The sequence below is a fragment of the Podarcis liolepis genome, assembly GCF_965112155.1.
Source record: "Podarcis liolepis genome assembly, chromosome: 2".
NCBI lineage: Eukaryota > Metazoa > Chordata > Lepidosauria > Squamata > Lacertidae > Podarcis > Podarcis liolepis.
The window spans coordinates 85,359,670-85,383,125 of NC_139555.1; the positions used below are offsets into that span (position 1 = coordinate 85,359,670).

Here is a 23,456-nt window from a genome sequence, read left to right on the forward strand (position 1 = left end):
ATACCAGAAGGTTATTTGGCTGTAAGCCACACTGAGAAGAAGTGCTAAATATGTTGTATGAAAGTGATTATATATATCATCATCACTTCTTCAACATGAGTATCAACAGCTTCAGGATCTAATGTGACAGCATTAGTGCCACCTTGTTTCTTGGAATCTCACACTGTTTTTGGCTGTCGGTCCAATAGTTTGATATGTATTGTACTATAGAAAAGCCTAAAGAAATACGCTGCTTGAAAAATAACCTCCCAACTTGCTTTCCATTTGTACATTACGGCTTGACAAAGTCTGCTATGAAAACTAGGCTATACCACAGCGAATAACTGGGTACAAAATTAGAGCATTCTTGAAGCCGCAGTACTCTTCGCCTCTCTTTCAGGTTGCATCTCTGCAGTGTAGGTTGGCTGACTTCCAGTTGATATCTGGGATTTCGAGGTTTTCCCATAATTTTGTGAAAGAAGCAGAAGGGATGAGATTCTGTGAAACCGCTTCTGAACAAGACAAACTGGCATGTGAATTTTTAAAAATGGGGACAGATTAATTGCTTGCCTCTCTCCTCTGGCACCGCTTGTCCTTGGGCACATCTAAAAGTCTTCAGTTGTATAGAACAAGATTTTCAGATGGCAGAACCACCACCATGTGTCCTGCTATTGGGAAACTTTGAATATCAATCACTTGCCTTGTGTGCAGAACATATTGGCTGCTCTAATCATAGCAGGTATAGTGTGAAACAAACAGACCCCAGTCATTCTATATGTGTGAGCACACATATATGTACTTGCAGAGGAAATAATATGGTTCACTGGGTAGATACAGGTATACCAATATACAGCTGAGCATTGAGTACTTGGAAGTTTCCCAACAAAGAGAATGGACTGAGAGCCATTAAAGAGGAATGTGGAAATAGAAGAAGACAGGTCCCACTTGCAGGCTTCCCATATCCATCTGGTTGGCCACTGTGGGGACAAGATGCTAGACTAGTTGGGCCTTTGTCCTCATCCAGCAGGGCTCCTATGACATGCAATCTATCCTTCCAGCAAAACCAGGGGCCATAGGCAAGTCTTGGCCCACAAAGCAATTTCCCCCAAACCATGCCCATTTCCCAGTCAGGTCACATGGTATTATTATTATTCTCACTTCTTTTACTTCCTTTTCACATTTTATTATTTTTAGTGATGGTGATCCATGTTTAATAAATGTTGATTATATATTGATAGTTATTGACTTTATTTCATTTACATTCCTAAGAATTTGGGCCGGGGTCAATGACAGTTTTATAAGCTTATCAAGGGGATAAGTGAACTCGGAAGTTTAGCCTTCATTGCTGTTGGAAGTGAGGAGAGGTGAGAGAAAAATTCTGTAAATATATGAAATAAAAAGCCTGAAGGCTAAAGTCAGATTCTGCAGGACGTAAAATTTATTTTTAGCTACTCTTGATTTTAAACATCTTTGAACATTTTTAAGTACCTGCTTGCAATTGTTTTAGCTGATCATTTTAATATTTTATATTTTTGTAAATGCTTAGAGGTTGTTAGATTGTTTTTTTTACGATAAAGCAGTATATAAATTTTGTGAAATAAATAAAATGTGTAAGATTATGAACTCCAGCAACTACCCCCTCCTCTCCACATCATACTAGCACCATCCTCTTACCACCAAAAGCCAATGGCAATGGGCAAGTGCTTACATGTTTAAGCTTTGGTTAGTTTCTAAACGGAGGGGTTTCCAAACTTTAGAACAGTGCTCAGGAATACCTTCGTATGTGCCCTTGTAATGGAGGCAGTGCCCATACCTTTGAATTGTTCTGGGGCACAGTGGCAGGTTGCAAGTGGGTGCTGCATCACCTGTTGCAGGGCAAAAATAGAATCCTTCTCACCCCAGCTCAAGCAGGAAAGGAAGGGGACCAAGGGACCAAGGGACCAATGGGCAAGGGTTTGTCAAGGCTGCACTTCCTTCCTCTTCTATGCATGGACAGTTTCATGTTTAAGAACCTTGGCAGGTTGACACCATTTGCTGTGCACTATTAGATTTAAAAACACAAAAAATGCATTGCCTTCCTTTTCAAATTATTTATCATCTGAAGCTTCGTGTACGTATATTTTTTAAAGCAACAATAGTAAGTGCTTTTAATAGCTTCACACCTTCCTTGTTTCACCCTAGGGCTGAGTTCAGCCGCTTCCTGTATAAAGTATCCTTTGCTATGGGAGATGAGACTTCTGAGTGTAGAGGGAGAATTACATTCTTCATAGGGTGGTGTGTTTAGCTTGAATTTGTGTGTCTGCTATGACTGTTTGTCTTGCTGTCGTCTTCTGTTCATGCTCTTAGGATGTCCTTGGGAAATGAGTTTGTTTGTTTGTTTTTAAATTCTATAGGAATTTTCTGTTTAAATGTATTAAAATATAAAGTACAGTTAAACTGTTTGCATTTAGTCTCCTTAGAAGACTTTTTTTCAGTTTGCTCTGCATTTTTTCTCTGTGTAAAACAGAATATGTGGTGAATCAAAAGGATCCATGACCACTGATGATGTCCTGCAATAACAATATTCTTTTGCAATGAGATTGCAATAACAATGTTCAGTGATGGAACTGTCTCAGCTTGACTGCATGATTGCGGATTTCCTCCTCAGTTATGCAATTGTCTGAACTCCAGCTGTGGGTGTCTGATTTGCATAATCACTCTGTGGTTATATCTCAATAACACTATTCCTTGTGTGTGTATATATATGCATGTGTGTGTTTCTCCTTGATCTGATAGGCTGCTGTAATTTCTGTGCTCTTGGCTTTTTGAATGGAAATTTTCATGCTTGTGCTAGCAGCAAAAAATCTCTTTGTCTCATTGCTATTAGTTAGTTAGAATCTAAACATTGAATCAAAGAAGAAGAGGGAATACCTGTGATACAGAGAAAGATTTGGTGGTCAGACACAGAAAATACTATTTTAAATCATTTAATTCTGATGGTTCTGTTTCCACTTAACTTTCCAAAAATAGCTGTCAGATAAAAATATAAAATAGTTCACCTTTTGCCATTATTTATAACACATTTATTATAATGGGGTTGCCCTGATCACACTTTCATTTTTTTCTGCAATGTTAGATTCACAAGACAAGTTCTGTCCCCAAAAGAATGCATCCTACAGGCTTTGTCTGGATTTTTGCCTTCATGTCAACCTAATTTTTTATATGAATGTTCAACCTTCGGCTAATCTTCAGCACTTTCTCAAAACACAGCTGTGGTTTAGGATAAATCCCAATGCTAACTATCCCAGGATGAAAAGGAATCAGGTGGCAGCACAATATGGATCCCATTCTTCTGTGAACCCTATAACTCTGTCCATAGATGGGTTTGTTGCATCATGTGGCCAGAGCTCATTGTCTCCTCATGCCTCTTTTGCCCAACTCTTTCCTTGCCTAGTTTGAATTCCTTTACCCACCCCAGCAAGATGGGCACAACCTTATGTGTAAGTAAATCCTTGTAAGTAAATCCCATTGAGTTCAATGAAACTTACTCAATTTAAAAAGATTATCAAAAGGGGAATGAACATGAAAACCTCATGTACACACTCTAAGGATCAACAGTGCTGTCTTGAGGTAACCTAGCAGGTAATGACACAAGAAGAAAGCTAATATGTGTTAGATAAAGAGGCATTACAAAAGCAGATGGTGCCAAGTACAGTGGTACCTCGGTTTAAGAACAGTCCTGTTTACAAACGATTCGGTTTAAGAACTCCTCAAAACCAGAAATAGTGTCCCGGTTTGCAAACTTTACCTCAGTCTAAGAACGGAATCCAAACGGTGGAAGGGCACCGGTGGCAGGAGGCCTCATTACGGAAAGCACACCTCGGTTTAAGAACGGTTTCAGTTTAAGAACGGACTACCGGAACGGATTAAGTTTGTAAACCGAGGTACCACTGCAAGTGCACTATAAGGAATGCAAGTACAGCAACATGAAACAGAATTGAGAAGTCATATGGTATTGTTACAGCTGAAGACATGCCTTTCAGGTAGTGGAAGAGGATCTTGGGATATTTTTGCCTAATTCAGTGCTGAACCCCAGAGCTTAGAAAGCGCTAATTATTTTGAATCCAAGTGTATTCATAATTGCCATGTTGGAGGAATGACTGAGAGAGGATGGGGGTAAAGTTCTAAAAAGAGCTAGCTTGCATGCAATTTTCTTTTAACTAGTTTCTTGTCAATTTGCTTTTCACATACTTCAGTCGAAACAAAATGCATAGTAGAATCAATAAATGGAATGGTGCCTGCTGTTCAAGAATGACTGTTTTGTTTGTCTAATAGCCAGTATCAGAATTTGAGGCTTTGTTAATTTGTCAATGTAAAAATATTCTTCACATTTATTTTATTTTGTATCTCAGTTTTAAGGGTCTGGGAAACTATTGTACGAGCCAACCCAGGAGAAGGCTTTTGGTGCATTCACAGAGTTTGGCATTCAAAGTCTGAGAGCAAAACTTTCAGGAGAGAATTTATATGGGCTAAAGAGTGTGATTTCTGAATACATACATTAGAAATCGAATATGTTATGATTACTGTCTATGGGAGTTTTTTCAGGGAGTTTTTTTCTGTTCTGGAAGTCCGTTCCAAAACCAAAGTGTTCCAAAACCAGGGTGTGCTTTCCCATAGAAAGTAATGCAAAACAGATTAATCTGTTCCAGACTTTTAAAAACAATCTCTAAAACAGCAATTTAACAGGAATTTTACTATCTGATGGATCCATAGAATGAAAGCAATTATCAATGTATAAAATAAAGAAGACAGTATTGTAGATGATAAAAATTAAAATTACTTTTTTTTCTTACCCACACTGATGATAGTCATTGTTTGAATGGGGCTTTTATCCATTTCCACAGTCACACAATCAATCAATCAGTAGCTGAACTGGGTTCCACACAGTCACAAAAATAAATTAACCGAAAAAGTCTCAAAAACAAAAACGCAAAATAAATAGCAAAAACAGAAGCACCAAACAATCTGTTCCGAAATTCCGTTTGACTTCCAAAATGTTCAGAATCCAAGGCGCAGCTTCTGATTGGTGCAGGTGCCCTGGAAACAATAGCCAACAGGTGCATCAGACGTTTGGTTTCCGAAAAATGTTTGAAAACTTACTTCCAGGTTTTCAGTGTTTGGGAACCAAGGCGTTTGAGAACCAAGGTACCACTGTATTGTTGATAATGTATTTTTGATTTTCTTTTTAAATATGTAATCTGCCTTGGTGGGTATTACTCAGAGAGACAACATATAAATGTCTTTAAATAAATATAGTCCATTCTCACAGCTTTGATATCCCACTGCATAGTCTTTATAGTGCACAATTAAGGGCGGTATTTATTTATTTATCCCTTTACATTAGAAATAGGCAGTATTTGTTCCTCCATCCTTCCAACTTGTTGCAGAAACCAGAAATTTACTGAGAATGGTCAATATGAAGGTGTTGCTATATTTCTTTTGTTTAAATGAGTCCCTTGCTTCTGTGGATGAAGTACCTTTCTGTTTGAGACAGGAGTTTTGTTCAAGGGAATGCTGGATTTCCATTTTGCCTGGTTAGAATTTCCAAGGGCCAGGAGGCAGAGCCCAAATTCCTCCTAGCATTTATCCCAAAGTATGCCAGGGAGGTTTGGAACCCACTGGTTCCAAATGATTTCTCCGCTCACATAGCACATACAATGTAATGCCCCATGGAGGCTAATTTTAAATTGCCCCCCATGGCAGCTCCCTCCTATGCAGCAAGCTTTCTTTCTCTCTCTGTGTCGCAGCTCCCTATCCCCACCCCTCCAATCTCTTACAGCTTTGCAGTAATGTAAAGAAAATTGCCCAGTCGCATGGCCGTCTGCTGCACATGAATGGCTTGGCTGGATCACAGCAATTTTCACAGCAGGCCATTTTAAAATGGCTTCTGCATAGCAGCTGTTTTATGTATAATAGCCAATGCTCCAGTGCGTATGGGGAGCATCCCATGAATTTTGGCTCTCGCATCCTAGAAGTGACCAGTTATCTAGCCATCCCCAAGCATTTGAGTAAGGAGTCCAGCTGACAGAATACTTCCTGATCTGAGGCAGGCTTTCAATTCCACCCATCCTTCTAATGAGACTCTTTTGAACACCTCATGTTTTGTTGACCCAACATCCAAGCTGCGCTCACCAGTGAAATCACTGTTCTAGGCCATGTTTTTCCCCCACAGCAGAGTGAATGGGAAAAAAGCACCTGCAGGTTTTGTGTGTGTTTGTGTGTGTGTGAGTGAGAGAGAGAGAGAGAGAGAGAGAGAGAACACTTTTCCTGACAGACAAGTTATCTTCCCAAATAGCTGAAAGGAATCGAGAAGTAGTGAAAAAAATAAATTGCTTCATTTATAATTTTCTTTTCTTTGCCCTTGGTGTGTGTGTGTGTGTGTGTGTGTGAGAGAGAGAGAGAGAGAGAGAGATGGAAGTGGCTGCCTGAATCTGTCAGGTTTCTGGAACTTTCAGCCCTTATTACTCATGTTTCTATAGAGCTCCCTCAAAACTCTTTGTCTTACTCCTCCTCCGTTGCACACCACCCTGTTCTGAATATGTACACCCACCTCCCAGTTAGATCCATGCAGTCTGCGTCTGGTTTGTCTTATGTGCCTTTGATGTGCTCCGTAACGCAGGCAAAAGAAGGTCTGATCATTTCTCTAAAAACTTGACAGTTTGTGTGACAATCTGTCCACAAATCCACAGGCTTCCTGTCAACCAAATGAGCCTTTGAATATCAGAAGTTTTAGAAGCAGTGCTTGCCGCTTTGCTGGTGTGCTGAGGGGAAACTGTAACAGGCTGCATGTATAACCTGAGAGGTTTGCCACATTTCCCTTGATCTTGTCTGGGACATCTCATAATTGTTTGTTTGGCTGTTTCTCAGTCAGCCCTGCCCTTACCAGGGTTATTTAGCAAAGCTTGACTGGCTGGGTGCTGCACAACTGAGTAATTTGCAGTCGTCTGGATAATAAAAATGAAGCGGGGTGGATGGCACTTTGGGCCATGGTTTACTTTTTAACAATCACTTTAAATAGTTTCCTTCTTATTCTCTTTCCTAATGTTAGCTGGCCTTGTGCTCAGCTGTCTCTTTGTGTATTCCTCACACATTTGAGTTATCTTTCATTCCCTTTGTTTCTACTTTCTAAGATCAAGGATGGGGGAAACCATGGCTCTCTAGATCAGAGCTTTCCAAATTGTCCATGTTGGTGACACACTTTTTAGACATACATCATTTCGTGACGCAGTAATTCAGTTTTGCTAGCAAACTGGATGTTAAACTAACCCCTTTCTGGCGTGGAGAGCGTTCACGCAACACACAGTTTGAAAAGCTCTGGTCTAGATGTTCTTGCTGTCCAACTCCCACCAGCCCTAGATAACATAGTCAATGGGGATGGGAGATATAAGTTCAACAACATCTGGGGGACCACAGGTTCCCCACCCCTGTTTGAGATGTTACCTACCCTTCTTTAATGCAGGCATTGACAAACGGTGTGTGCCTGACTTCAGAATAATTAATAGAATGACATACAGCTCCTTTTCTTCCTTGATCCATCATGAATTGCCATTGTTCACAAAACATTGCTGGCTTTTGTAGGCATGTTGGGGGTGGAGCTGGATTTTTAACATTTCAAGTGTCGATCCTCTGTCAACTATTGTATATTGTACAGCTTTGTGTTTCTGTGTCCTTGAAGGCACCATGTTCATAAAAATAAATAAGTCTAAATGTTTTAAAAGCTGCATTTAAAATGTACAAAAAAATTAACGGAGAGTTGTAAAACAATTCTTATTGCAACAGTAATGTTTCAAGTTCCTCACCCCCTAAAGGTTTTAGGCCACATTTGTACAAATTGAGGAAGGAGCAGGAATATGGATGTTGTTTAAATACAAGATCAGCAGGATAGTAAATACTCTAGATATTTCACATCAGAACTTCATATATAGTATATACAGAATTATTAAAGCTAAAGTAGTTAAATTGTTAAGAGTACTAAAGCATGAATACCTATTAATCTCTTCTCTAATATTTAGTAAAAGGACTCTTTCACAAATTTAGGATCCTGGTATACTGTCTCTCAACCTCATGATATTATTAATTTTTATCATTGGGCTGTGCACTTCTGTGTCCTTTTATTTCAAACCCCGCCCCCTCAGGTTTTTAGCAACAATCAATTTTGCTGCTGTCAATATGTTAGATATCATTATTGGGTTCATTTTTGCTAAACGGGAATGAAAAAATTCAGTTACAACATTCTCAGATCAAGAAGTCAATTATAACCGGTTATATTCAGAGCAACTGGATGTAATTTCACCTTTGATGGTGTTGGTGGCTTGCACAACTGACAGTAAAATGGTAAACCCTTTTCTGCTGTCCACCTGTGCAGTCAGAAAGGTCAGTAGTTTATTCAGTACGTCTGCTGGAGAATTGGATGGGGTGCTGGAAAGAGGTTGGATTTCCCTGGATTCTACAGTAGGAAGGGGCATGCCACAGTCTGGGAACTTTTGTATTCTACTTCTGCTCACAGCCCATCATGGAAAGCAGTTGGTCACAGGTTTTTTCGCTTACCTGGATGCATGTAATGTAGACCTTGGTTTCCTCTGCTCCTGATGAGTATTCACCACCACCAGGCACCTCTGTGTTTTATGTCCTCCTCTACTTTTGCTACTCATCTGTTGTGGATATTGTTCTTATCCTCCTGCTAGTACCAAACACCAATTCTGATTTAGGGGGCTCTTATTCTGCTGCTGTCCCCTTTCATGAACCAGGAAATGTGAAAAGATTTCACCCAGAGAGACATACCCCTTTTCCCCCTAGCATTGCAGCTATCTCTCTCTTCTCTGAAGTGAATTCTAATTCAGCATTTATGGTTTTGCAGTTTCGCAGACAAGGGAATGAGCAGAATGGTCACATTCCACACTTGGCTTCACTGCATGCATTGAAGGAGTGAGGGGATGGGTAAGCCCATCCCTGAACAGGGCTACCAGGACTTCATTTAGAAATCTTAATGGCTATGTTGTGGTTGCTGCTGCTGCTGCTGCTGCTGCTGTTAAATAACAGCCAACTTACCCAGCGACATAATCTTCAGCAATTTATGCTAGGGAATAAAATAACAGAGAGTATAAGAACTTTGGAGATAGCCATTTGGGGGCACATACCTCTAGAGCACTCCAAAGAGAAGTATGAAGCCTCTATCAACATCGGCTTCAGACAACCTTCTGAGCTTACTAGATTAGCGATCTAGTTAGACGGGGTCCTACTATTTAGACAGATTTGGTACTACTATCACTGCAGAAAATGTCCGCATGTGTTGCATGACTTTAATAAATGACATCCACAATTTTTTAAAACTAGTACCTGCGCCCTCGTCCAATCCCAGGTTGCATGTGTGGCAGCTGCACTGAATGTGCCAGTTTGAAGAAAAATGAGAATCGTTTCTAGCTTGTGGGTAGGTGCTGCTAGATAGTGAACCGCACTGAGAAATAACTGTATAAAAGGTCTTGTGCAAATACAGTCATACCTCGGGTTGAAGTCACTTCAGGTTGAGTGTTTTCAGGTTATGCTCCATGGGAACCCAAAAGTAATGGAACACGTTACTTTCGCTGCTCGTGCATGCGCAGATGCGGGTTGCGTTCGCTTCAGGATGTGAACGGGGCTCTGGAACGGCTTCCGTTCCAGAACGGACTCGATGGCCCTTGTGGTCTCTTCCAACTCTATGATTCTATGATTCACTGTACCTTAAGTAACTGATCTTTTGATGCTTGTGGTCAAGCTGACCCTGAATAGCATTGTTCAGAAAATATGTGGAAATCTAACACCCCTACCCTTCTTTCTTCACTCCAGTACGCTCCATTTCATCCACCTGCATCAAAGAACAGAGTTTTAGCTCTAGAGTCCTTGACATGGCTCCCAGCGTAGGGAAAGGGATCGTCTAAAAAGGACATGGAAATCAGAATAGTAGTGAGCATTACCACACTAGAGTACTTGTAGAACAGTGGTTCCCAACCTTTTTTTGGCCATGCGCCACCTAAGCATCTCTAGAATCCTGGTGCCCCCCCCCCGTGACATATAATTCTTATTATTCAAAAAGTGAACTCCTGTTCACATGGAAGAAGCCTAAAAGGCCATTAACGTGGTCTAAACAAGCTGATTTTAACTTTAAAAATGTGTATGTCACAATATATATTTATACACTATATATGAGGCCCCTAGAAGTATAAGAAATGCAGAAAAATTCACTGTTGATAACTCATTCTCAAATTGCCCCCCTCAAAAATCAACCCCCCCCCCCGTGGGGCATGTGCCCCATGTTGGGAACCACGGTTGTAGAAGCACAGATTGCAGGCTTGCACAACTTATGACCCATCAAGCTGATCTCAGCCATCCAGTGGGGGCCCATGAAGGGCTTGATAAACCTCCTGACTTTGCATTTGAGAGCCTGAAAAAGTGAAGAGGGAAACTGTTAAGCACCTACAGCTGCTGGGTCATGCTTGGCTTCAGAGGTCAAGTTTGTCAGGCCTGTGCTTGAATGTTGAACCAAGCCTTCTTGGTCAAGTCATGATCTTGGCTAAGTTCCTCAGCTGCAAGTGAGTAGTAATAATACGCACACCAGATTCTTTATGGGAGTTAGTGATTGTAAAGCATACTGCATTTTAACAATTCTAGATGAATTACTGTTGTTAATAATAGCTACATTGAGAGACTTGGTATATATTACATTTAATACCAATAATAACTGCCTTGAGAGCCTTATTTCACAGCTTTGAAATGTTTATTTACACACACTTTTGATATAAAATCAACAGAATCATCAACGTATTATAAATGGGTAGAAACTCCCTTGTGTTCAGGATACTCAAGGCACGGGATTGTGTTCTAAAACATTAGTGAACGCGGGGAGTGATTCCAACGTGTAATTTGTCCAGAAAGCTACATTGTAGAGGATCGTCATCTTGCGCATCTTAACCGATTAACTGAAAATCATCAAGGAGGTTTAGGATGCATACGCAGGTTCCCATGTTGCTGTGGATGTTTTTTTAGTTTTTTAAAAATAAACTTTATATGACTGCAAGAGGCAAACAGCACATTGAAATAACAAACGGGTAAGCCTAGTTAGTCCTCTGGAATTTGAACACAAATCCTCCTTGCAGTAGGCACCCCAAAAGGATAATGGCAGCTGCATTTTGCATTTGCTGCTGCTGAGGCTTTGTCCTAGCTTTGTTTTTCAATGAATGATATTTGTGTTTCCTGAAATACTGCTATATTTATCCCACTAGTTTTCCGTGTCAAAGTGGAAGAGAGCGACAGATGTGCAAGGTCATAAGGGCTCTTAATTTCCAATTTAAATAGCCCTGGTTAGTACTGGGCGGCCCAAAGAACCCTTACAGGAGAGTCTCGCAACAGAGGTAGCCGGTGCTTAATTCCCTTTCCTTTTGCTGCCTTTTCCCTTTTGTTTTGTTGCATGGTGCAAAAAATGTGGTGTTATTGCCTTTTTACATGCATTGTGGGATGCACATTCCTTCCAGCAGGATATGGGCTCCCGTTCTGAACGCAGGAGAGAACTCGCAGCAACAAGGGAGGAGGGATTCTAAGTGATGCTCCTGTCAGGTGCTAGGCAGATTGCACCATGTAATCCTGCAGCTGTCATCTGCAGCATTTGTCAAGGCCTCCTCTGTTGGTCTGCTCTGTTTCATCACGGGGATCGCTAGCATTCATCTAGGCTGGCAATGTTTCAACAGCCATTAATCCTCTTTGTATCTTTCAGCGCTATGACCACTGACAAGGTTCTAGGCACCGCTATGTCAACATACCTCAATATAACTTGCGATTGTTCTGTCTTTCCTTTAAAAAAACAAACAAGCAAGCAGCTTTTGATCCATTGACCCAGTTCTCAGCCTAATATGGTTGTTGAGGTATTTTCACCTCTACCCCCCTTGCTGCTGTTTTAACACCAGGAAAGGACCTTTTTCCTAAAAATGATTAATTTCTGGTTTTTGTCTTTCTCTTCCGTGTTTTTCAGTCAGGCATCTTATATCTCACCTAGACCAATGTGTAGTTTAGGCAAGTGAAATGAAGCAGCCTTTGTGATGAGCTGGAAAAGTAGTTCCACATATCTCCTGTTCCATAGAATCACAGATTCTACAGAATTGTAAGGTACCTAAAGTCCAGCCCCTCAATGATGATTAAATGATCCTTGAATTGCATACTTTGCCTAAAACTGAGGAGAGCTGGAGGTGGGGTTTGAGGATTTAATCCAGCCCCCCACCCACCCCCTATACAGTTTCTCCTATAATTTGTGCATGTTACAGAACTGAACAGGCATATGTCCTGCATAGCTTGTGTATTTTTGGCATTCCCCATCAAAAATATCAGTTATATTTCTTTGGGGGAGCACATATCTGCACAGCATAATGCAGGAATAGTCACAGCTTTCCCACCTTATATGAAACACTGCAGTTACTATTTTCATAACACTTTTTAAAAGTGCCTGATGTTAAGTGCAGTTTTTTTCCAGATGGAAAATTTGCTCCAGCAGCTGCCTACAGGAAGAATACAGCATGCGTGCCTCTCAGTAGGTGAAATCACTGCATTGCTACTTCACACATTGCATTTTTGCTGTGTATTCAGACTTCGGAGCCGCTCCAGCGTTCATTAAAATGGCAGCATATGAATTGCTATAAAATCCTGGACATCAAATCCTTTTCCTTCTGCTCCTGTAAATTTATGCTAATAAGAGTTTGCTTAGAAAAAAACATTAAATTAAGCACATGCCTATAATCTCAGATTTCAGGCCTTGTATTCAATATCTGACACTTACAATCAACTGGCTGGTCCTTAGATCTTTCAGTTTATTTCAGACTTATCTGCTGGAAGTTATTAGCAAAGTTGACGAGCAGCTAACCATGCTTGAAATCTGTAGTCCCAGGTCCAAAGGGAAATTGCATAGACACACTTAAGATAAATGATTAAAATCCAACTAAAGACTTATTGAGGCATCCTCTTCCTAACTGGTTGCTCTGATGGACTACAAGTCTCGAGGAAGGACTGCTGTGGCCAGTATGGTGTCTAGGAAGCGCCTGGTCTTAAAGGGAAGCTTAACTGGTAATGGTGAAGGAAAGGTGAAGCTCAGTTTCCTTCTCCAAGTAGAAGTTTTGTAGAAGTGGAGCTGTTTGACAGAGAAGCCTGGCTTGGTGTTTAGAGAGGGCAAAGCTGTTCCACAGCTTTGAGGAGCAACAGGAAAGTGCACAAAGAAGGTCTTCGTGGAGAAATTGTATCCTGTGTTCTTAGAACCAAGGATGAAAATATGCTCTTCAAGTGACTTGAAGGGAGGGCACAATCTGCTAATGCAATAGAGTAGGACATTCTTGGTAGGGAGTGGAAACACACTCCCAAAACAGACTTGCCAGCCATTACAACTACTTTTGTTCCACTAGACTCTAATCAGTTTTTGTAAGACACTCTAGCCTGTATTTCTTTTTATTGTTGAAAGTAAGAAGTTTAATTACTTCTGACTTTTAAGTTGTAGCTTTGTACTGTATTGCATTGTATTGGGGTTTTGATAGTGAACTTTGATTTTATCATGTTGTTTTGAGTAGCTGATGGATAAATACATGATGATAGCCTTGTGTGCATGTTTTTTTTTAACAAACTTGTCACTAAAGTACTGCCCTCTTGTTGATGTGTTTACTATAGCCAAAGATTCTTCTGTAATCATTTTATAAAACACACCTGGAAAACATCCCTGTTAATCAATTTCTTTTTATGTTTTCAGTCTTAGGGTTAGGGTTAAATCCCAGCTTCATGCTGAGCCTTATGTACAACATATTTGTTCTTATTTTCCATTCCTGCTGCTCCTTCGTTGCAGATCACTGCTGGCTAATAGAATTTGATGGGGCTCCTTCCTGTTGCCTGCAAAATGTTTCATTTTGCTACCTTCCGCTCTTGCTTGCTTTTTTCTACTTTTTGTCATCGTTTTGATCTTGCAAATCCAGGTCCTATGAGAAATCAGACAGTATGAAATATGAAAATTGCTTGAGAAGTAATTGGAGAAACAGTGAGATTTATGAAACCCATGGAGATAATGCTCACACCTACTTATTCACAATATTTAATTTTTAATGGCAATTTTAATTAATGGAGGCACAGGTCTTTGGGTTTTTCAGAGGCAAGTGAGGAACAGCAGGGAGTTGCAGGGCTGTGCAGTGCAGGTGGGAGGGAAGGTGCTATTAAAATCTGCATTCCAAGCTGGTGACCTGAGAGAGGGAGAGGACAGAGTGTTTTAAAGTTCTAAAGTGAAATAAAATTAACCATTATGTAACACACATCGATAGACAGACAGACTGACAGATAGCTGACATTTTGAGGTGAAGCCTCATCTGCAATTTGTCAGTTCCTGAAAGAGTTTTTTTTTATTGCAAACCTGTGAAAACAATTCCCTGCTGGGCTTCTTTGTGTCATGCATAAAGATACATCTAACAATGATGCTTTCATATAGCAAATTTGAAAGGAATATCAAAGCATGCTTATATGAACCTGTTAATTTATGAACTCTGCAAGGAAAGTGGTAGGGAAGTGCACAGAAATACAAATCTATCTGAGAAGGGGCAAGATTGTAAGCATAACAAGTGGTCTTTTTTCTGTTTAAGTTCCATTTTCCCTAAGCTTTGTGGCTAGACATTGCTGGAGGATAAAAGTAAATGCAGGAATAAAACTTTGTTTCAGCTGCTGTCCTGAGGAAATGGAAGGAAAATAACACCAGAGAGAATCATGATACAATCTGAAAAGGGCAAGGATCCTCCAGAAAGGGAATTACACAGTAAAAAAATTCTGTCACACACTGTTTTATTTGAATTGATTATTTAGATTTGTGTTTATCTATTTAGCCTCTCACTGTTAATCAGCAAGTTTACAGAGGAAATGTGTCCATATGCCATTTGCTTATGTTGCATAGATGAAAGGGCTAGGAATCGTTCCATGCTTTATGTGACAATCATGTTTGGGCCAAGGTTCATCAGTGTTTATATCTGGATATTTGGGATGTGCGCCTGTCATATACACTGTATATTTGCTGCAGATAATCCATAACAAGCACAATTTGCTGTATGTGTGGAACTGTTCTTTAATAGGACTTCATTCTCACATTTGTCTTCCACCTTTCCTTCAAGAAGCTAGGGTGGTGTACATGATTTGTTTTCTTTCCATTTTTCTCCTCACAAGAGCCTTGTAAAGAACATTACCAGCCCATTGAGTAAGATGGTGTTATGGCACCCCATCTTCTCTGCATCTTACGATGTGGGGAGGAAGGGAGTTCCAGGCAAGAGTGTACCCCACTGTCTGCTCTTCCTTCCTGTTAAACCTGTCACTGCCACCAGGTGAGAGAATTTGTTTTACACTCATTGCTCCTCACTAGACAGCATAAAATGCCCTTGGGTCTCCTCAAAAACACCTCAAAGTACATTCCCACCAGCGGAGTTTGGATGTATTGCTGTTAATTTTATTCAATCTTGTTGGGCACATATACCAGCGGTGTATGTTTAGAGCATTTTCTCAATTCCTATTTGAGATAGATCCAAACAAAAAACAATTCCAAAGTTGTTCCTCTAGTTCTTCTCCAAAATCTCCCCCCCCCCATTTTAGTATTAAAGAAATAAGGGAAGGGTAGACAATATAGTTGGGAAATGATTCCTTTCCCCAGTGGGTTGGTGGAATGAAATAATTGTTCAAAGTTGTTTAGGTTGCATAGTGCCTGGGGCATACAACTTTAGTCCCAGTTTACAACTGAAGTATAAAGCAATGAATATCTTGTGCATTATTTGCAGTCTTAAGACTTATTTAGGAAGGCTAGGGAAGATCAGCTTTCTCCTGAATTGGATAAATTTTCATACATTGCTTTACTTCACAAAGTGAAGTTACTATATTTGAAAAGTTGCTGTGGTGTCTGAGTTCAGGTGGAGTTTAATCAAAGTAAATGTAGGATGCTGTCAAGAGATTGTTTATAACAGGGGTGTAAAATCTTTGGCTTTTGGGTCAAATTTGGCCCATGAGGCTGTTTTCACAAACCACACCCTCCTGCTCCAAAGGAACAATTGGGAACCTTAAAGTGTGATCCCAACTATTTTTTGTGAGTGAGGCTTGCTGTCAGCGCTGATCAGCTGATCGACATTGACAGCAAGTTCTGGTGTGGTTGCTGTCCAGAGCAGGTATGTTTCACTCCCGGCAAACCCTCAGAGCATGGCTTGATGTAAGTAGGGTGTAAATGATGATGAGCTTCAGAATCCTTTATTTTTGCAAGCATTTTCATCCCTGTTACCCCTCCCTTTTGGTGCTTTAATGTATAGCATATGTCCAGCTTGCCTTTATCAGTTTAAGAGCCTTTGTACTGGACTATGCTGCTTAACAAACATTAATTTGTAATGCTGGGTGATGCCTTTTTAAACTTTCAGAATTCTGAAATCTACAAGATGACCTTGGATCAATACAATGAGGCAGTTACCAATGCAGAAGATCAGATCAGGTAAGAATGCAATTGTTATTCCATCGACAGATTAAAAACAATATTATTTTTCCAGAAGAAGCTGGCTCAATGTGGTCCTGAGGGGGATTCACTTTGCATTCTTCCACCCAGTTTTGGCCAAAGTAGGGAATTACATGGAAACCAGCCAAGAAGTGTCATAGTAGAGCAGAGTAGATACTGTGCATCCAGGTCACACTTCCTCTCACTTTAGAAGGACAGGGGTTCTGCTCCATCTTAGGCCAGGATTGTGCAGCTCTGTCCATTGCCTGGCTTTAGCTCCTTCCTCAACTTTGCTTTCTACCCTGCCCCAAACCTGATAGGAGCCAAGTCTGACAGACCAGAAATACAAATATTTTTGTAGTTGCCATATGGGGAAAGTATGCTGCTGCAGTCAGGGAGGCATTTCTCTTAGAGTTAAGGAGGAGTATATGAACATGACCTGAGCTATAGGAAGCCCTGAAGCATTGAAATCTACATTTCCACTATAAGCCAAATAGCTATTGGTGTGTGTGTGTGTGTGTGTGTGTGTGTGTGTGTGTATGGGACGCGGGTGGCGCTGTGGGTTAAACCACAGAGCCTAGGGCTTGTCGATCAGAAGGCCGGCGGTTCGAATCCCCGCGATGGGGTGAGCTCCCGTTGCTTGGTCCCTGCTCCTGCCAACCTAGCAGTTTGAAAGCGCGTCAAAGTGCAAGTAGATAAATAGGTACTGCTGTGGTGGGAAGGTAAACGGCGTTTTCGTGCGCTGCCCTGGTTCACCAGAAGCGGCTTAGTCATACTGGCCACATGACCTGGAAGCTGTACGCCGGCTCCCTCGGCCAAGAAAGCGAGATGAGCACCGCAACCCCAGAGTCGTCCACGACTGGACCTAATGGTCAGGGGTCCCTTTACCTTCACACACACACACACACACACACACACACACACACACACATATATGCGTGCGCGCGCGCACACACACACACACACACACACACACTGCTTTGTGAGCCAGTGTGGTGTAGTGGTTAAGAGTCTCGTAATCTGGTGAACCGGGTTTGCGTCTCCGCTCCTCCACATGCAGCTGCTGGGTGACCTTGGGCTAGTCCCACTTCTCTGAAGTCTCTCAGCCCCACTCACCTCACAGAGTGTTTGTTGTGGGGGAGGAAGGGAAAGGAGAATGTGAGCCGCTTTGAGAATCCTTAAAGGGAGTGAAAGGCGGGATATCAAATCCAAACTCTTCTTCTTCTTCTTCTTCTTTCGTAAACGGAAGGGTTAAGTTAATACATTCCGTGAAATTTAAAGGACAATGCATAAGAATTGCAGTACATTGTACATGTTTAGCGTATACACAAAAGTCAATAATATATAGTGCTTGAAAGAAACATGCATTTTAACATGCTTCTGACACATTGCGAGGCGCTCCCAGTTGGCTGAGGCAACCTGCAAAATGTACCTGCATTAGAAAATGTGTATAATTGGGCCATATTGTGTGCAATGGCCCTTGAAGCAAATATATCAATTAGATGATTAAGAGTTGCTTTTTTGTGCAACAGGCAAATAAATGATGACAAATTAGACGTTAGGTGTTAATTAACAGAGCATGTGCTACATTTCTTAAAATAGTATTTTTATCTTGAAGCCAATATGTATATGATATTTTATGCCTCCTTTTGTCACTTTAATACATGTTTCTAAATCCATTTATAGGATGGAGATGTCTAGCATAGTATTCCCCATGTTTTAATAAACAAATGAATTCTTCCTTTCGAGGATTCTTTTTTGTTGACAATGCTAGAGCAGATATAATAATCCACACTAGTAAGCAACCGAATACTACGATGAGATACCCAGGGGGAGTGATGACAAAAGTCAGATAGTTTTCAGCAGGCATTTAAAATTTGGCACAGAAGGCTTCTGCTGGGTTTTCCACAGGTTACATGTGAGTATGGGTGTTGCAGAGCAGTCTAGAGAAGACTTTGAATCTCCAAGGCGTAAGAGATGATGCTTAGGGAGCTGCCTTCTCAGCTCCTTGCATTGAGAGGGCTTTGATGATTTCCTCCCAGGAAAGATCAGAAAATAATGGGCACTGAAGACCAATTAACAAAGATGAGTTGACCTCTGTAGTTTAGGAGTTAGCTGCTTATCCGTTCTAAGTTGGAATTTATTTGGGAATATAGCTAAGATAAAAAGAAAAATGCTTTGCAAGATGGAAGGTGCAGGAACTATATTGATTAGGAGATTATTATTATTTTGTAAGGAAGACCCCTGTCAGAAGACAAAATGAGGCACAAATTACAAGATACACCAGCAGATTGGCTAGAACTGCATGATGCTTGACATTTTATCACAAAAACATCTATTAAATACCTCTATTAATCCCAAAGGCATCTTACTAAAAAGCAGGCCACCAGGACAGTAATACCATTTGAAAGGTTTACCTGGCTGTTAAGAAAAGCTTCAATGGCATGGTCTCAAAAATAAACTACCTCTAGATAGATGTTACTATGATCAGATTAAGAAATATCAAACCCATGGAAAAGACAGATATAGGGAAAATGATACACAAGAGCCCATTTTTTGGGCGGGGGGGCATTATCTGCTCATACAAGTGATAACTTTCAAAAAAAAAACTACAAAAGTGATGATACATTCTGGTTCAACCAGCAAGGATGATGGGGAAGGGATCAGCAGATAGTTGGAGATGTGACAGTTCAAAAGGAACATATTGGCAACTTCTACCCAGTGGTAGAAGGGTTTTGGAAAGACTTCCTAAAAGAGATTGGTAACATTACAAAGCACATAGCAGCAGTGGGTCCAATATTATGGTTGTTCTCTTTGTTTTCTGATGTAAACTCAGATTCTCCCCCCAAGAGGTAGTATAGTTTGTGCTTGTGGCAGCATGGCTCACCACATCCCAGCATTGGAAACATGCCTGCCTTAAAAATGGGTAATTGGTAGGGAAAAAACTATGCTATGTTGTAGTAATGGAAAAGGTAACACATCAGTTTTGAATTCTTAGAGGCCAGTCACAAATTGATTATTTTTATGCAGTATGACATGATTTTGTTTCTTTTGCTGATAAGAAAGACACTGGTATGCTAATGCCACTGCAGTACACTTTTATTTGGAACAATAAGTAGAAGGCAGAACATTTTGTTATTGATCTGTTCTTCTCGGAATGCATTGGATCTCGATGCTGGATAACTAAATGGGATCTATAACGGAGCACTCTAGTCTTATATGGTGTAATGGCATGCTTTGTTTTATACATTTAGAATCATAGAATGGTAGAATTGGAAGGGACTCTGAGGGTCACCTTGCCTAACCCTCAATCACGCTGGAATTTTTTTGCCCAACATGAGGCTCGAACCCATGACCATGAGATTACAAGTCTACTGGCGGAGCTATCCCATATATATATATGGAACCTGGGACACTTTGGGCAATATGTCTCATAAAGCAGAGATGGACAGGTTTCCCATACAGACAAACAATAATGTGGATGGTTGCAGCGTGGTATATGTCTACTACTTGTACTGCATTTGCTGCTTATTGGTGCTGACTTCTTAAAAGTCTCACTTTTGAGTTTGCTGCAACAACTGTCAACAGGCATGGGCATGTTGCTGTTCCATAAAAAAAAACAACCAAACCAAATCAAGCAAACAACAACAAAAACAGAGTTGCCAACATGCTGCATATATTTGTAGAGTACATTCTCTTAAAAATAAGTTGCTGTTGGAATAAATATTTCAAAAGTTGGAAAGCAGTAATTAAGTTATGACAGCCTTTTCTTCAGTTGTCTTAGAACACAGGAAGATGATATCAAAGCCAAATATGTTTCCAGAACTATGTTTCTAGTTGGCAAGAAAGCAATAATTAGAAATATGCAGGTTCTTTGGGATTTCCTGCAGGAAGAGATTAAGATCAGCGGTTGTGTCCTATATTTCTTGTTTTTAGTTGTGCCAATATTTCCTTTATCTTCAGTGCATTCCTTTTGGGGCTTCATCCTATCCCTCCACATTTTTTTTACTGGATAGGGACCAGCGGCACACATTCGCCTCTTGTATTATGAGGCATTCTTCAAAAAGTCAAGACTGCTGTTAATTCCATCCTGGTTGTTTTAGCCAGAATATTTCAAGCAAGGTTTTAGGAAGCATCCTCCGCCGCACCCTGCTCTATTTGTTTTTGGCTGAAGTTGTTACATGCTCCTTCTCTACTGCGTGCCCCTGAACAATGCTTTCCATTTCACTTAATACCACATTGTAATTATTCTCACTTCATTGTTTTGCACTGCCAACTCATTCTTTAATTCCATCATTATATTTCCAGATGGTGCCCCACTGAGGCCTTTGTGTGGGGTTTTGGCAGTTGACTTACCGAAGATAGCTGTTACTTTGCGCATCTTTCTCCTACAAAGAAAGAAGCTGCAGGTGAAAGAGATTTGGTGCAAAAAAAGCTCCTCTCCTCCACTTATACACCTAAAGGGCCTGAGCTGGGGGTGACTGACCAGAAATGAGACCTAGGGGTCATAGTGGATAGCTTGACGAAGACATTGACCCAGTGTGCAGCAGCAGGTGGATCGTTCATAATGCTGTTATACAAATCTGTATTGTGACCACATTTAGAATACTGTCCTCAGTTCTGGTTATCTCATCTCGAAAAGGATATGGTAGAGTTGGAGAAGGTTCAGAAAAGGGCAACCAAAATGATACGGGGAGTGGAGATTAGATAAAAGGTGAATAAGAGGTGCTAAGATAGAAGTATGTTTATATAAAATTATGCATGCCGTGGAAAAGGTGGAGAGAGAAATGCTTTCCTCCTTCTCTCATAACACTAAAATTTGTGGACAACCCAATGAAGCTGAATGTTGGAAGATTTGGAACGGATAAAAGGAAGGACTTCTTCACACCCCGTATAGTTAAAGTGTGGCACTCGCTCCCGCAAGAGGCAGTGATGGCCATCAACTTGGATGACTTCAAAAGAAGATTAGACAAATCCATGGAGGGATATGGCTATCAGTGGCTACGGACCATGATTGCTGTGCTCTGCCTCCATGGTCAGGGGCAGTAGCTCTTTCGAAGACCAGTGACTAGGAGCCATAGGAGGAGAGAGGGCTCTTGTGATTGGGTCCTGCTTGTGGGTTTCCCACAGACATCTGGTCCAGCAGGCTCTTTTTATATTCTATGGGGAATGTTTTTTTCATTGTTATGAACAGGTGAGTTTTACATTTGAGGGAGAGGGAAATTCTAATTTAAGATGGAGTGGTGACCAAGAGTATGAGCTCTGAGAGACCCATGAGTCAGGAAGTCACAGAATTGACTCACAGAGTTGGAAGGGACCCAAAGGGTGATCTAGTCCAACCTCCTTCAATGCAGGAATTTTTGACCAATGTGGAGTCGAACCCACAACCCTGTGATTAAAAGTCTCATGCTCTGCTATGGACTTGGTAGGTGGTTGCCCTTAGGCAAGTCACTCTCTTTTGCCTCCACTCCCCGGGTGAATACAGCAGTGGTAATACTGGTCTACCTTGCAGATTTGTTGTAAAGATTAATAAAGCATATGTTTGTAAAGCACTTTGAACATTCAAAAAGAGCCGTATCAATGCTTATTGTCGTTAAACAATGCCAGGGTTGGAAATCTTAGTTTGGCATCCTTGAGTGTATCCTGACTTCTGTGCACAATTTAGGCAGGGTCAAGTGAGCAAGCAGCTTTCTCCTCCCCATCCTTAAGTGAATTTTTGAGATGCAAATCCGTAGGACTTAACAGGCACATCTTGTTATTGCTCATTACTTGTGAGGCGCTGTCAGCATGCACATTTTCTTACCTTTTGACACACACCTTCAAATATGGAAAGTAGTAATCTGGCACAAGGCACAATATTAAACCCTGTCTTAACCATCTGATAATACTGTTTGGACTGGAGAGCACTTTACGGAAGTGGCCATGCTTAAGTATTGCCTCACCATTGTCTGACTTATTCAGGCTGAGAATAGCAAATGTCAGGCTTGATTAATTCTGTTATGTGCTCTTCTTTGGTAGCCAAGGAGTTCCTGGATGCTTTTACTAACTGCGTAGAGTTGCTGATGGGTCATAGAGAACTCCACCCTGCACCTACCACAGATCGTAACTTGGCTGCTGTTTACATCATCACTTTACACTTTGATTAACTTGATTTGAGTCAAAACCCTCTGGTCTTGTTGACTCTGTCTTTAAATTTTCTTCAGCTTATGAGTCACTTCTTCAAAGTGTAAACAGCAAGTGCCGTTCAGGAGCTGCTGTCTCAGGATAACTCATAGTGTAACCCGGCTCTTAGAGGTCTATAGTTGACTCATTAAAATAGTGTATCCCACTGGTTTTTCCAAGATTGTACTAGTGTAAAGGGCTCACCAAATTGCCCTCTGTGTGTCTCTTGTTCCGTGGAAAAGTTGGAGCTATCTCTCAGCCTTATGCTCAGTTCACATAAACACAGCTGTTTTTACAAAAAGTGTGATAGGAAATTGATTTCCTCTCTCTCCAGTTCTAGTGTTACCACCCACTTGCCATTACTCATGGTGAATTACTAGAACGAGACCCTCATTCCTTCCCTTACATATATACATTGAAGGTGTTTCCGTTTTTTGTCACCTTCTGCCAGACACCATCTTTTATGCGTGTCATTTGCTGTGTTTGGATAAGCCGGAGACACAGAATTTTCTCTGCTGCGAGCAGCAGTTCCTGCTTTTCAGAAACCAAATGGCAGCATGAGTAGAAGAAGCACGAATTATGGAGGCTGTTTCCTTGGCATTGCTAAGCTTCTGTTGCATCCCTTTCCATTCATTTTCTCGTCCTCTCGACCATCTGCAGCTCTGGCACAAGTGGCCTAGTGCATTAAAGGGCTTTTTATTTCCTCTGAATGAATAATGCTAACTGGTATTTATGACAGCACTTCAACATTTCAGAGTGTTGTGCGGAACTTCACTAACAAGGC

General features: G+C 40.9%; 1 protein-coding gene across 8 annotated transcripts in view; it reads left to right on the forward strand.

Annotated features, from left to right (window-relative positions):
• CHCHD6 (coiled-coil-helix-coiled-coil-helix domain containing 6) overlaps nucleotides 1–23,456 on the forward strand; it is a 195,192-nt gene that overhangs the window by 90,799 nt on the left and 80,937 nt on the right. For all 8 annotated transcript variants that reach the window (XR_014522473.1, XR_014522474.1, XR_014522475.1 and 5 more), the window contains one exon: nucleotides 16,440–16,510. Coding sequence is in view for 4 of the 8 variants with exons in the window: in XM_083489414.1 (XP_083345540.1) it covers nucleotides 16,440–16,510 (71 nt within the window). In the remaining 4 variants the exon portion in view is untranslated. The remainder of the gene's footprint in view (nucleotides 1–16,439; nucleotides 16,511–23,456) is intronic.